Genomic DNA, 12,431 nt, shown 5'->3' with positions numbered 1-12,431 from the left:
GAGCCTCATACCTGACTTCAGCTTCTGTTTCTGACGCTTTCTAAAATCCATGCTTTTGGAAAAGTTACTTTCCTAACTCTTGTGTCTGAGGTTTTTCCCTTTATAAAGTAATAGTTTTAATTTTGTTTAAAAGGATCCTACAGTGAGGATTACTGAGTGAATATGGGAACATGCTTAGAGTAGAGCCTAAAAGATAAGTGACACTACGCGTAACTGATACTTTTATGATTTTCGATGTTGTCATTTTTTAAGGACAATTGTGAAGTGTGGCTTAGCCTGAGACATTTTATATGGGACCTTGAATTTATTTTAGAATTTGAATCAACTTCTGGTTCTCATTCATCAATATAATTTAACTTAAGGTCTCTGACTTCTGGTAATGTAGAAGTTCAGCTGTCCTCCTTGACTTCTTTTCTCCTGGTAGGACACTTCTGTTTGCATTCAGACTGTGAGCTGGTCATGTGGAGCAGCTACACACCCCAGCCTTTGTTAATGTGAAATTATTAGAGATGTTTTCTGACGCCAATTAATTACATTCTAGTATTTTTAAAATCCTGGACAACATCTGTGGTGCTCTTTTTTGTCTAGTGCCCCACCCCACCCACTTGCTTTCCCGACACACTCCCTTTTTTGTTCCTTCATTTAACCTGTATCACATATGCCAGGTTTCTCTTGCAAACTGGGAGACATCTTCATTTGATCGTTTGCTTGATCAACAGATGTACCAGTGACTTACTCTAAATCCTTACTGAAAAGCCAATTCTTGTTTCTATCTATGTTTAACTTCAGAACTTTGGCAGATGTAAAAAAGGACATGAAATAAAATGTTTCCTGTATAGTCAGTCACTATTTAAATTGAGGCTTTTAGGTTCAGACCAGTCTTAGGAAATGGCGTTCTTCCTTCATTTTTCTTTTTCCTCATTGTCTCAGCGTGCCAACTTCCACTGAATTATGGAATTATAAACTTCTACTTCTACCCTGACCTATTTGTAGTTTACAGCTCATATCTGGTAAACCCCAGGGAGTGAAGCCTTTTTCCCTTACACTATCTCCACTAATGCTTGTTGTGTGTATAATACTGTACTAGGGACTGGATATGGTAATCACAGTCTAGTCCTTGTCCTTGTTGGGGGGCAGACATTAAGAGAAGAATGAAACATTATTCAGCCCCCCTGTATGCCAGACACCTTAAATACACACTCTCATGCAAACCTCTCCCCAGCTCTGAGTAATAGAGAGCCACGTCATGGAGACTCTGAGAGGCTGGGTGGCCTAGTACTTCTGCGCTTTTCATTACTGTTGCCCCTTCATATTGAAGGAGACAACTCAGCTTAATGATTTGTCACCATTGACTTTGCATTCAGTTCTACACTAAAATCCACCTGTATTAGGAATATTGCTCTGATTTTGCTAGTTTCCATGAATCAGTCTTCATTGTTAGTTTTCAAATACTCACCGTTTTGATACCCTCCCCCCCCCCCCCCCAAAAAAAAAGAGAGAAACAGCATCAATTCTCCTGAGGACATACCTCATGAAAACCAGGTGTTCAGTCTTTCCAGGTGGTGGGGAGTGAATGAATGAGGCAGCTTTGCATTTCCAGATCATTGGGCAGTTCATTTTCTGTGTCTGTTTTTGTGAGCCATGTAACTACTCCAGTTATGGAGACAAGGCCCTATAAAGTAATTACTCTGTCATTGTTTCAGGTATATTAACTTAGCCCTCTGCAGAGCCTTTTGCTGCTTTCAGCTTTTATGAAATTCAGAATGAATTTCTTTACCCCTATGATATTATATTGATACATAATGCTGATACATTTGATACTCAGACATTTTTTTTTCTACTTAACACAATTATTCTAGCCACTAGCAACCATCACACCCTTCCAGATTTCTTAATTTGTTTGTGTTGTTTTTTTAAGCACTTCTGTCACCATTGCAAGTACAGTTGCTCTGCAATAATCAAATTACCCAGTGATCGATTTCTAGATCTCAGATGTGTACAAACGATGGGATGAGTGAGTGTGTGTGCATATGTGTGTGACTCCCTCATAAAGGAACAAAAGAAGCAATTTCATGCTTTACTCATCAATCTGTTTCTTATATGTCAGGAGCAACAGGCATAAAGGTCTTTGCCTCTCTGTTCTTCGTTGGCGATATGTAAAACCAATATTGGCTGAGCATGCTATTAACCTTGAGTTTAAATTCTGCGTACTTAATCTCTTGATTAATGCCAAGATTAATGCCCAACAGCAAAGGTTGAAAGCTTAAATGTTTGTGAATGCGAGCATGAAATGAAATCCTAATAACCAGCACAATGATTTGGATTTATGGGCTGTGTTGGCCGCTAAAGATAACTTGGAAATGGTGTTGCACAGACTAATTTGTCAAAGTGGGCAGCGATAAAGAACTGACTGCTTAGGTTGCAGAAGAAAACCTGAATGAAAACAACATGACATTTTGGGACAGGTCAGGAGTACTTTTAAAATATCACTAGACTGTTGCTTGAGAACACCAGCATACACCTCCTAAAGGCTTAGCTGTTTGCAGTAGGAAATTCCCTCTCTGTGAAATAATATTTCCTGTCAGTGAAGGAGGTGGGGAGAGAGATTTATGATCATGTTCTTTTCCTTTTTTGAGTGCAGCCTTTATTTGTATCTTTTTCATCTCTGGGTTTTTATTGACCTAATTACCTGAATTCTAAGACATCTTTAGAGAAAGAACTTTTAAAACGATCCTGAGTTTACCAAAAAGTATTTGTCAAGTCAGCCTAACAGAGCTCTCAATTCTCTCCCCTCAACCTTCCAGCTCTCCCAAGTGTATTTTATTAGTGACATCTCTGTCTGTAAATTTCAGATACTACAACATCTATATTGAGACTTCTTGTATGGGCCTCCACCTTAACAAAAATTAGAAAGGAAATGACAGGACTTTCCAAACCTCAACTAACACCTTTTTGCTCCTTGGAATACATCTGGCAGACAGGGTCTTCAATGTAGTTGTCTCCAATTTTTTTAAAACTTTTTTTAATATGGAAATTTCAAACATACATGGTATAACAAACCCCCATGTGCCCATGACTCAGATTCAACAATTGTCATTATTTTGAAGCAAATTCCAAATGTCATATCATGTGTAAGTGTTTAATATGTGTCTTTAAAAGAGACTCTTTTACGACACATAACTACTCCCATTGTAACTACTAATACCATATCATATTGAAAATTAACATAATTCCTTAATGTCAGGTTAGAATCCACATTTTCTAGGCCCTGTTAGAAATTAAAGTTTATTTATTTGAATTGGTTTCAAGTAAGGACCATAAATTAAAATTGTCTCTAAAGTCTCTTTAATTTTAGGTTCTCTTCCAACTCCTTTTTTTTTTTTTTTTTCCCTCTCCTTTAGACTTTGTTGAAGAAACCTTTTTATTTGCCTTGGAGAATTTGTTATACTCTGCATTTTGATGATTACATCCTGGTTTTGTTGTATAACCTGGTTCCTGGTCCCACTTATTTCCTATAAATTGATAGATCTGAGGCGTGACCAGAGTTGGGCTTAACATATATGTATTTTGCAAGACTGCTTCATGGATGATATTATATATTTCTGTCAGGAGGCACCTTAATGACTAGTTGTCTCTTTGTGATGTTAGCTGCCGTTGATGATCAAAGTCTGGATTCATTAATTCATGAGGGGTTCCTTCTTAATCTATGAGGAATGTTTCTATGAAGAGAAATGACTCCATCTGGTATTTGGTTACTCTGAGGGACAGTTTATATAAGAAACCTTTGTTTCTTTATCTGTTGGCTTCCTGGCATATTCCGCTCTCGTATTTTATCTTTGCTTGTATGTTTGTTGGTTTTTATCATCAGTATGAAGTCATTGATTGAAGCATATTTGGTATGTTCAATCTATTTCAATTATTTTCTTACTGGTTCTCAAATTGCCCCTTCGTTGGCCAGAGAGAGCCAGTTCATATTGTCTTCTGAGTCTTTTTGACATGACTCTGTTAGTTTGTAGTAGTTTGTTTGTTTTTTGTTTTTGTTGTCTTGTTTTGTGTTTGCTGCCTAGTGTGACAAGCTCTTCCAGGTTCATCCTATACAATTTTCTGCCCTGGACCTGAAATTAGCCATTTCTTTAAGAACCCCTGGCTCTTCTTGATGAGAAATAACACTTAGAGACTGCAGTCTGAGTACCAAGGGCCTTCATTGCTATTGGATTTTTCTGGGTGCTGGGAATTGAACAGTGAACAAAAAGACAAACATTCCTCATGAAGGTTATGTTTTGTAAAGACAGAGACAGAAAAATAAAGTGAGGGTGCCCATTTAGATAAAGTAGTCAAGAAATGCTCTGAGAAGATGTTTGAGTACCAGCCGAAGTGAGTTGTGTAGATGTCTGGGAGAAATGTTTAGTAGGCAGTGAGAACAGCAAGTGCAAAGGTCCTGGCATGACCATCAGCATCCAGCATTAAGAACAGATGCATGGCAGACAACAATATGGTGGTTACCAGGGGAAAAAGAGAGTGAGGGGAGGTTGAAAAGGGTGACGGAAGGAAGCTAGACTTTGGGCTGTGAGCACACTCTGCAGTATAGAGATGATGTATCATAGAGTTATACACTTGATGAAAATATTATGAAATAATATTATGATGTAATTCTAATGAAACCTACTAGTAGTTCTGAATTTCATTTAAAATGCTGCTTATCACTCTATAAAATTCAGTAAATATTTAAAAGAGAAAGAACAATTGCATGGAAAGTAATCTCCAGAGAAATTTGTGTGTTTTGTTCACAGGTATAATGATTCCTGGCACATGTATTTATTGAGTGAATGAGTCTATTTAAAACTTTTTATAAATAGCTTTTTGTTTATGCTGAGTGGGTAAGTTCTCAGCTATCACCTTTATAATCTTGAAAAAAAATTTGTAACATTAAAATCTGCTAAAACATTGAATTTGAGGCATGAAACAGGGGCATTTGGGACACTTATGAACAATTTTAATATAATGTTCATTAATATTACATCTATAAGGTAGGGCAGGGATTCACATGTATACTACGAGAATGGAATGAGCCAATTATATTAGAAAGTACAGCTTTCTTACCTGTCACCTATTCTCATTGTCACTCAGCCTTATTTGCTCAGATATGCATTTCAGGCAAAATTACCCATTAACACAAAAGAGGAACTATATCCTTGGTCTCTACAATATGACTGCCTCTGTAAATTGGGCGACTTTGGCTATCAAAATGTCCTCAATGTTGATGCAGGTCCGATGAGGGCCAGTTTTTCCTCTGTGCTGGCACAGTAGGTAGTGTATCTAGTGAGAGCTGGTATAAGAAGCATCTCTCTGCATTATCTGTGTGGTTGACTATAGAGGAATTCATTTGCTGCCTCTCCAGTGTAAAGAAAAATTGACAGTTCTCCTACTGCGGTTTGGGATAGATTTTTAAAACTGACATCCTCTCATTAGAATCCCTCTGGTTTTGTTGCATGCCGAAAACTTAATGCAGCCTCTCTTTGAGTTCTGTCCCTTCCCTGACATCCTGGATCTCTCCAGTCCTTGGCCCTCTCTGCTGCACATGGTCAGTTCTGTATTTTCTGTTCATAATATTCCTGTCTCCTGGGTAGGAAACACGTGAGGCCTGATTGCTTGTCTGGATTCACGTTCTACTTATGTGGTTTAGAGCTCTCCCTTTAGTTTTCAGTCTGGTTTCTCACTGAGGTCAGGTCGAGCCTGCTTTGCCTGCCTCAGTGTATTGTCGAAAGGTTATAATAAAATGATGGAAATGGATAAGTGCCACGTGAACAGAAGTGAGTTTCATTACTGTGAATATCTTTAGTGCTGAATTCATGTCTTTGATTTATTCATCCACTACTCAGCACGCATGATCGATTACTACCATATGTCAGGCACTGTTCTCGGGGCTGAGGATAGATCGATCACTGAACTGGCAAATCGAAGTTTGTCCTCACGGAGCTTACATTTGGATGGGGCAGCAAACAATAGTCAACCAATATATAAAATAATTTCCACAAATGGTGAGTGCCCCAAGGAAAAATAGAGTAAGGTAAGTAGGTCAGGGAAGGCTTCTCTGAGGAAAACTATAGGTTTGTGACAAATATGGCATGGGATGTACTTATACTTAAAAAAAAAAAAAATCATTGTCTGAAATTCAAATTTATCTGGCCTTCCTCTCCCCCTCTCTCTGTCTCTCTCTCCCTCCTCTTCCCTCCCTCCCTCCTTCTCTACTTATCTCTCTCTCTCTCTCTCTCTCTCTCTGTAAATTCTTGCTATGAATGCCACATTTTATTCTGGGTGCAAGGAAAAGCCACCGAAGGGTTTGGGTTAGTATAGGGAGTGATTCAGTTTAGGCTTTAACACGATCATCTGCTGTATAGACACTCGTTGGGGCAAGAGTTGTAAGCAGGGAGCTGTTGTGACTTTCTTTGTTTGCCCTTCCAGTACCGCTCTATGGCAGAACCAGTGTAAACTTGTTTTGAAGGAATTTATATAGAAGATTTAGGCAATGAGCTTTAATGTTGAAGACTGAACCGTGCTTACAGGAACATAGGAACCAAGTGTCTGATTTCTGTGGGTGTCGCACAGGGATTAAGCACATAGGCTCTGGGGCTGCAGATGAGCTTCAGCGCCCAGCCGTGGGTCTTTCTAGGGCTGGTGTTTTCATCTGGCATAATTAGTGGCCTTTCCCAGAGGATTATTTGAAGACCAAATGAGGTAATGTGTATGAAGTGCTTAGCCTAGTGCTTGGCTCCTAGTATATTGTAACGTTTGTTCTTATGCTTTGTCTTCCCACCCCACGGCCATATACATAGCCATTTCTAACAAGCATTTTGACCAAAATATTAATCAGCCTAGTTGTCTGGTGCACAACAGGACGAGTCTGGGTAGCTAACTACTTACACGTGTAGGTATCTTTTACCATTTGCATTGCCGCTTTGAAACATTAAAAAGTGGTGGGCTGTGGGTGCAGTGGGGTAGAGAAGTTTTTTTCTTTTTTTCTTTTTTTTTTTTTAAGCATACACCTTCATGAATAACTTCATTTGATATGCCAGTATAACAAATATGTGTGTGTGTATGTATATATGTATATATGCAGAGATGTATATAATCAGTATATCAAATAGTCGACTATAAGTATAGTTAACTGTACCCTTTTGATATGTAACCAATTAGCCTGACAAGACGATGGAAAAAATTTTTTCAGGTCTTATAGCATAATAAAATTAAGAGATCACCTGAGCCATTTTGTAGATGAGACAACTTGAAAGCCAGAGGGTTTAAAGTTATATGCCTCATTGTTCGTAGAGTTGGCATAAAATCCATTTTGGCCGATTCCAGATTCAGTCCTCTTTCCCCACCCAGTAGCTCTCTTGTCCTTCACTAAGCTTGGCCTTTACAGCGTCTCTAACGTTCGCTGGTCAGGGGAGCGACAGATCCCAGTTGTCACCCAGCTCTTCTCACGGGTGAGCTGACCTCAGCAAGTTTCCAACCCCTTTAAGCCTTGACTTCCTTTCACATATCCTGGTGAGGGGCTTAAATGCTCTAATATATGCAAACTTGTTTGTTCCCTCCCCCCGCCCCCCCAAACCCTGACACACCATAACCTTCAGTAAATGATTGGATGTTTACATAATGTAACTCCTTTAGAAATTATTAACAAATGTACATTGTTTAAAAAAAATCATAATATGCACATTAGTATAAAGAAGAAAATGAAAAGCATCCATAACACCGTTGTCCAGAGATAATCTCAGACTTTTTAAATGCATTTTTCTCATTCAGTTTTGATTGCACTTTACAATCTGAAAAATTCAGCATGAAATTCTGTCAGTGATCCATTAGAGCAAAACGCTTAACATTAATCATCAGAGAAGAAGCCATAACAGAGCCTGATCATTATTTTTTCAAAAAAATAGAACATTACTAGTTATACCAGATGTACCTAAGTACATGCATAGATACGTTAAATTTCTTCTAGTTTTTGCTGTCCTTTTATTCATTTCCCCCTTTTAATTCCAACTTGAGCTATATACATATCTACCAGAAATTTCTTTTTTCTTAAGTATGATGAATTGTCGTCCATCCTATTGGACCTTGAACGAGTGACCTCCTTGAGCTCTGTTTATGAATTTTGATTCACATTGCTCATGAGTAAGCTGCAAAATCTTCTCAGATCAAAGGAGTTTAAATCACTGGGAGAATGGACGTCAGAAATCAAATTGGTTAATTTTATATCTTCTTGTTTAAGAAAGTGATTTAAAGGGCCCTCTCAGTGGAATATGCATTAATGTTCCAAAAGTCTAGACCGGCTCGTCTTTTTATGTGTTTGCTGTCTCTTCATTTTGTTGCCTGAGGCTAGTGCACTAAAAAGATTACTCTCCCTTGAAGAAGCTTTGTCTTCAAATCGAAGGTTATTAGAGTAATGGTTCTGCTTCTCTATCGATTGTTGTATGTGTGTGTTGCCATGAACTCAGATGGTTTTCAATTCTTGGACTTAGGTAGTGATTTGTGGACTATTTTAAGGCTATCCAGTTTCTATCCTGGCACAGGGCTTGGCGCAGGGCTGCCAGCTTGTAGGAGTCAAGTAGGGATGGGAGAGTCCAGTGCCCCAGCCTTGTGTGTTTGCACTGAGGCTAAATACTGTCCCAGAGAGAGCACAGGGGTCACATTTAGAAACGTGTGGCCAAAGCAGTGCGTAAAGGAAGGCAGAGACCACAGGCCAGCCTAGGACACTAGAGTTCTGACAGCCAGGAGGAGAAGAGACTGTAATAATTATTTGAAATAGAAGGGCATCCAGATCAGGAAGGCCGTGGGCTCATTCTGGGGTCCAGCTTTTCTGGTAGGATGCTGTGCTGGGGGAGTCAAATTTGTTAAAGGAGCCAGGGTGGATCAGACAGAAAACAGATTAGGATATTGAGTCATTAGCCTTGAGCAAGATTTTCCCTGTGTGTTATTAATGACCCTTATTTAAGAAAAGGTCGCTCATTTGAGGGCTGTTTGTTTCTGAACTTAGAGTCACTGCAGGTGTTGGCTTTCTTCCAATCCTGGTAATTCTCTGAGGTTTCAGAAAGAAATATCCCCACCCCCTTCCCATGGAGAAATTGGTTTATGTGTAATTCAGTTATCTTATTAACCAGTTATACTATCTCTGTGTACAAAAACAATCTTAAACCCTCACTTTCCTCATTCTGTGGCAAGAATGTTCATGGTTGGGTTTTCCTCCCTTACAAGTGAGTATGTAACAGTTAAGATTTCTCACTGAGAGCTAAAATAGTCCGACTCCATTTTCCATATTTTCAGGGATGCCCTTGAAGCCTTGCAAAGCATTATCCAGTCATTTAGAGAAACAAGAACTGAGATAAATGATCAGTTTTAAAGAGGAATGAAAGTCCTGAGTATTCTGCAGGGAAGTCATATTTTAGAAGATAACCTGGGACTGTATTTTCATCAATGAGTTTTAAAAGATTCTTCTTAGGGTAAGGAGGGAATGAATGGACTCTCTTTTAACAATATCTGATCTCACTAATATTTCTCCTTTTGGTTAATTTTCTTTACTCATAGTCTTGTTTCATCTTCCCCAATATAATGCTATTCATGAGGAAATTTTTATGTGACATGTTGCTATGTACACTTAGTTATTTAGTGTGAGGTTGACTGCACATTTGTACCCTGTTTGCCCATCCTCTTCTTTTTTTGTGTGGGGCTAAAAGTCTCTTGATCAGATCTGCAATTCATTCTAAGCCTTCATGTTGTAAATATGCTTTATAGCATGTTTTATTGAGTCCATTTACAAAAATTTAATTTGAACTAAATAATTCAGTCTGGCCTAAGAATACAAGATACAGATGTGTGTAGTGTTACTGGAGCCAACTGGGTCTTCATCCTCTTTCAGGCTTTTCTGCTGGTTTTCTCTCAATTTTCTCATTTGTGGAGTTCAAGATATTGTCTTTCATGGTGATATTGCTCTAAGGACTCAGGAATTAGATGTGGGCACCCAAGGCAAGTTAGTGGGGTTTTTTGTTGTTTTTTGTTTGTTTGTTTTTTAAATGAGTAAAGCCCGTTTCAACTTTTCTTATGTCCCCATTTGGAAAGTCTCCTTTTGAGTCTCTGCAATCACTCACAAATACGGTAAAGTCTAATTTTATTCCACAAGAAGAAAAAGAGAACATGGTACTTTCCTTATCTGGGGATTCCACCCTCCCCCAAGCTTTGCCGCCCTCTGCTTATTGGCTTATTGTTTTTAGATCCATGGTAGGCAGATGGCTGTATGCAAACCACCTAGTTACTTTGGTCTTAGTAAATAAAACATCACTTTGCATTAAGCAAAGTTTGTAGATTAATGAGACTGCTCTTTCTTTGAAACCTCACCTGAAGACACACCATCTTGTCTGACTCTGCATTGCTGATCCAGGAGGCTGTGGTCTCACACATTTCCCTACATTCTCAGTGACCTTACAAGGATATTCCTCACCCTCTCGCTTTGTTCATTTTTATAGGTCCACCTGGCCATAGGAAAATTATTTTCCATGGCTATTTATTATCCATCTTTAATAATCTCATTACATGTTAGTAACTGGGTGATATATTATCTTGGAATTGTATGGCCAGTTTTGACAAAGAGGTCCGATATCAATATTACTCTGCATTTGTCATTTTTCCTTTATGGAAAAATTGTGAATTTACCTAATTTTCTTTGGTAACCTTCACTGAAGTGATTTCTGTAAAACCTGATGCTTTTTTTTTTTCTCTGTCCTCCTCCCCCACAACTCAATAAACTCCTGTGCCTTGACAGGACAATCCATCTAACAGAATGGCTTTCACAAGATCGCTGAGGGTTTTTTTTCTTTTCATCTCTTTCTCTAATACATTTTACCATCTTATTCCTTGTGATAGCATGAAGTAAACAGACAGAAAAGGAAAGGAAAGCCTTGATCAATTAGCTTTAAATTATCAGTTGCATTTCTAATTCTGAGATAAATGATTGAGTTGTGTGACTCAAATGCCATGCTATTTTCTTTCTAGACATGCCACAGCAGATAAAGAATCATTCCTGTTCTTTTGCTAGTCAGAGAGGCACTTTTTCATTCTCATTACCCTACTGCACTGTTCTAGTCTTTTAACTTTCTGCCAAAAGACCCCCTTCTCCTTCTGGTGTAGAAACGTGAGGATTAAATGATTAAGGCGTCATCACTGTAAAGTACTTTCAAGGACAGATAGACGCAAAGTTAGTCACGTGCTCCTTGGGACCTTTGCTGATTACCCTTTCATCTGAAAGGGCACCTGTCTCTGGAGTACTAACAAAAAGCATGGGACTTTGACTAATAATAATAATAACCCACATAAATACAGTGCCCACAAAGTGTCGGGAACTGTGCTCAGTGCTTTGTACACATGTTAATTCATCTACAGATAAACCAGCATACTTAGTGTCTCTGATTTATATTTTTCAGGTTGAAAATTGGTGTCCTCATTTACCTTGGAGAGCAAAAAATCCCTACGAAGAAGCTGATCATAATTCATTGGTAAGTGATTTCGGAAACCTCTTACTCGGCTTGTGATTGGAGTCCGATGCCAAGTAATATAAGTGGAGTCTCATAGAAATGCCAGCAGTAACTTGAAATAGTGATAAACTGAAGAACTTCTATAAATTAAGTCAGCCAGTTTGCATATGTTTATTGAACAATTATCTGAGGGTTCCTAAGCTTCTGATATGAATAAGACCCTGTGCTAGATGTGGAAGTGCTCAATGATCTAATGAGGGTTATGTTTGTAAATAGTGATGGTGACTGTAAATGCTGGAATATAGACCTGTGGGAATTAGAGGTAGTGGTGATCTCAGCCTGTAGGGGTCAGGAGATATGGCCAAGAGAAGATGACATTGGAACTGAATTTTAAATGATGAGTGAGTCAAGACTGGGTCAAGGAGATAAAGGTGTCTGATTTTAGGGGAGAAGGTGCACGTACCAGAGTTTCACATTTTTAGGAAGTAGAGCATGGTTCAGTGGCACAAAGCCTTGTGTGTTTGGATGCGCTGGGGTGAAGATGAGATTGGAAAGGTAGGTAGGGGACTCCAAAAGGTTTAAGTCTTTACTCTTTAGACTGGGAGATCAGCCAACTTTTTTTATAGAAGACTAGGTAGTAAATACTTTCATCTTTGGGTGCAACTACGTAAATCTGACCTTGTAGCACAGAGGGCAGCCATATATGATATGTAAATAAATAGGTGTGGCTGTGTTCCAGTTAAAGTTCATGTACAAAAACTGGCATCTAAGGGGATTTGGCCCAAGACCTATAGTTTGCTGACCCATGCTTAGATTAAAAACTGTTGACTCAAGGAGAGACATGATCGGATTAGTGTTCAGAATGAACTATGGTGAATCCTACTGAAAGATGGATTCGGTATGTTTTAG

At 38.7% G+C, this 12,431-nt stretch overlaps 1 protein-coding gene across 14 annotated transcripts in view; it reads left to right on the top strand.

Annotated features, from left to right (window-relative positions):
• The window catches only part of MGAT5 (alpha-1,6-mannosylglycoprotein 6-beta-N-acetylglucosaminyltransferase), a 321,573-nt gene that overhangs the window by 186,124 nt on the left and 123,018 nt on the right, over nucleotides 1-12,431 (top strand). For all 14 annotated transcript variants that reach the window (XM_016164010.2, XM_016163995.2, XM_016164007.2 and 11 more), the window contains one exon: nucleotides 11,472-11,543. In XM_016164010.2, the coding sequence (XP_016019496.1) occupies nucleotides 11,472-11,543 (72 nt within the window). The remainder of the gene's footprint in view (nucleotides 1-11,471; nucleotides 11,544-12,431) is intronic.

This window comes from Rousettus aegyptiacus, unplaced genomic scaffold (genome assembly GCF_014176215.1).
Source record: "Rousettus aegyptiacus isolate mRouAeg1 unplaced genomic scaffold, mRouAeg1.p scaffold_m13_p_2, whole genome shotgun sequence".
NCBI lineage: Eukaryota > Metazoa > Chordata > Mammalia > Chiroptera > Pteropodidae > Rousettus > Rousettus aegyptiacus.
This window is presented reverse-complemented; position numbering and strand designations above follow the sequence as displayed.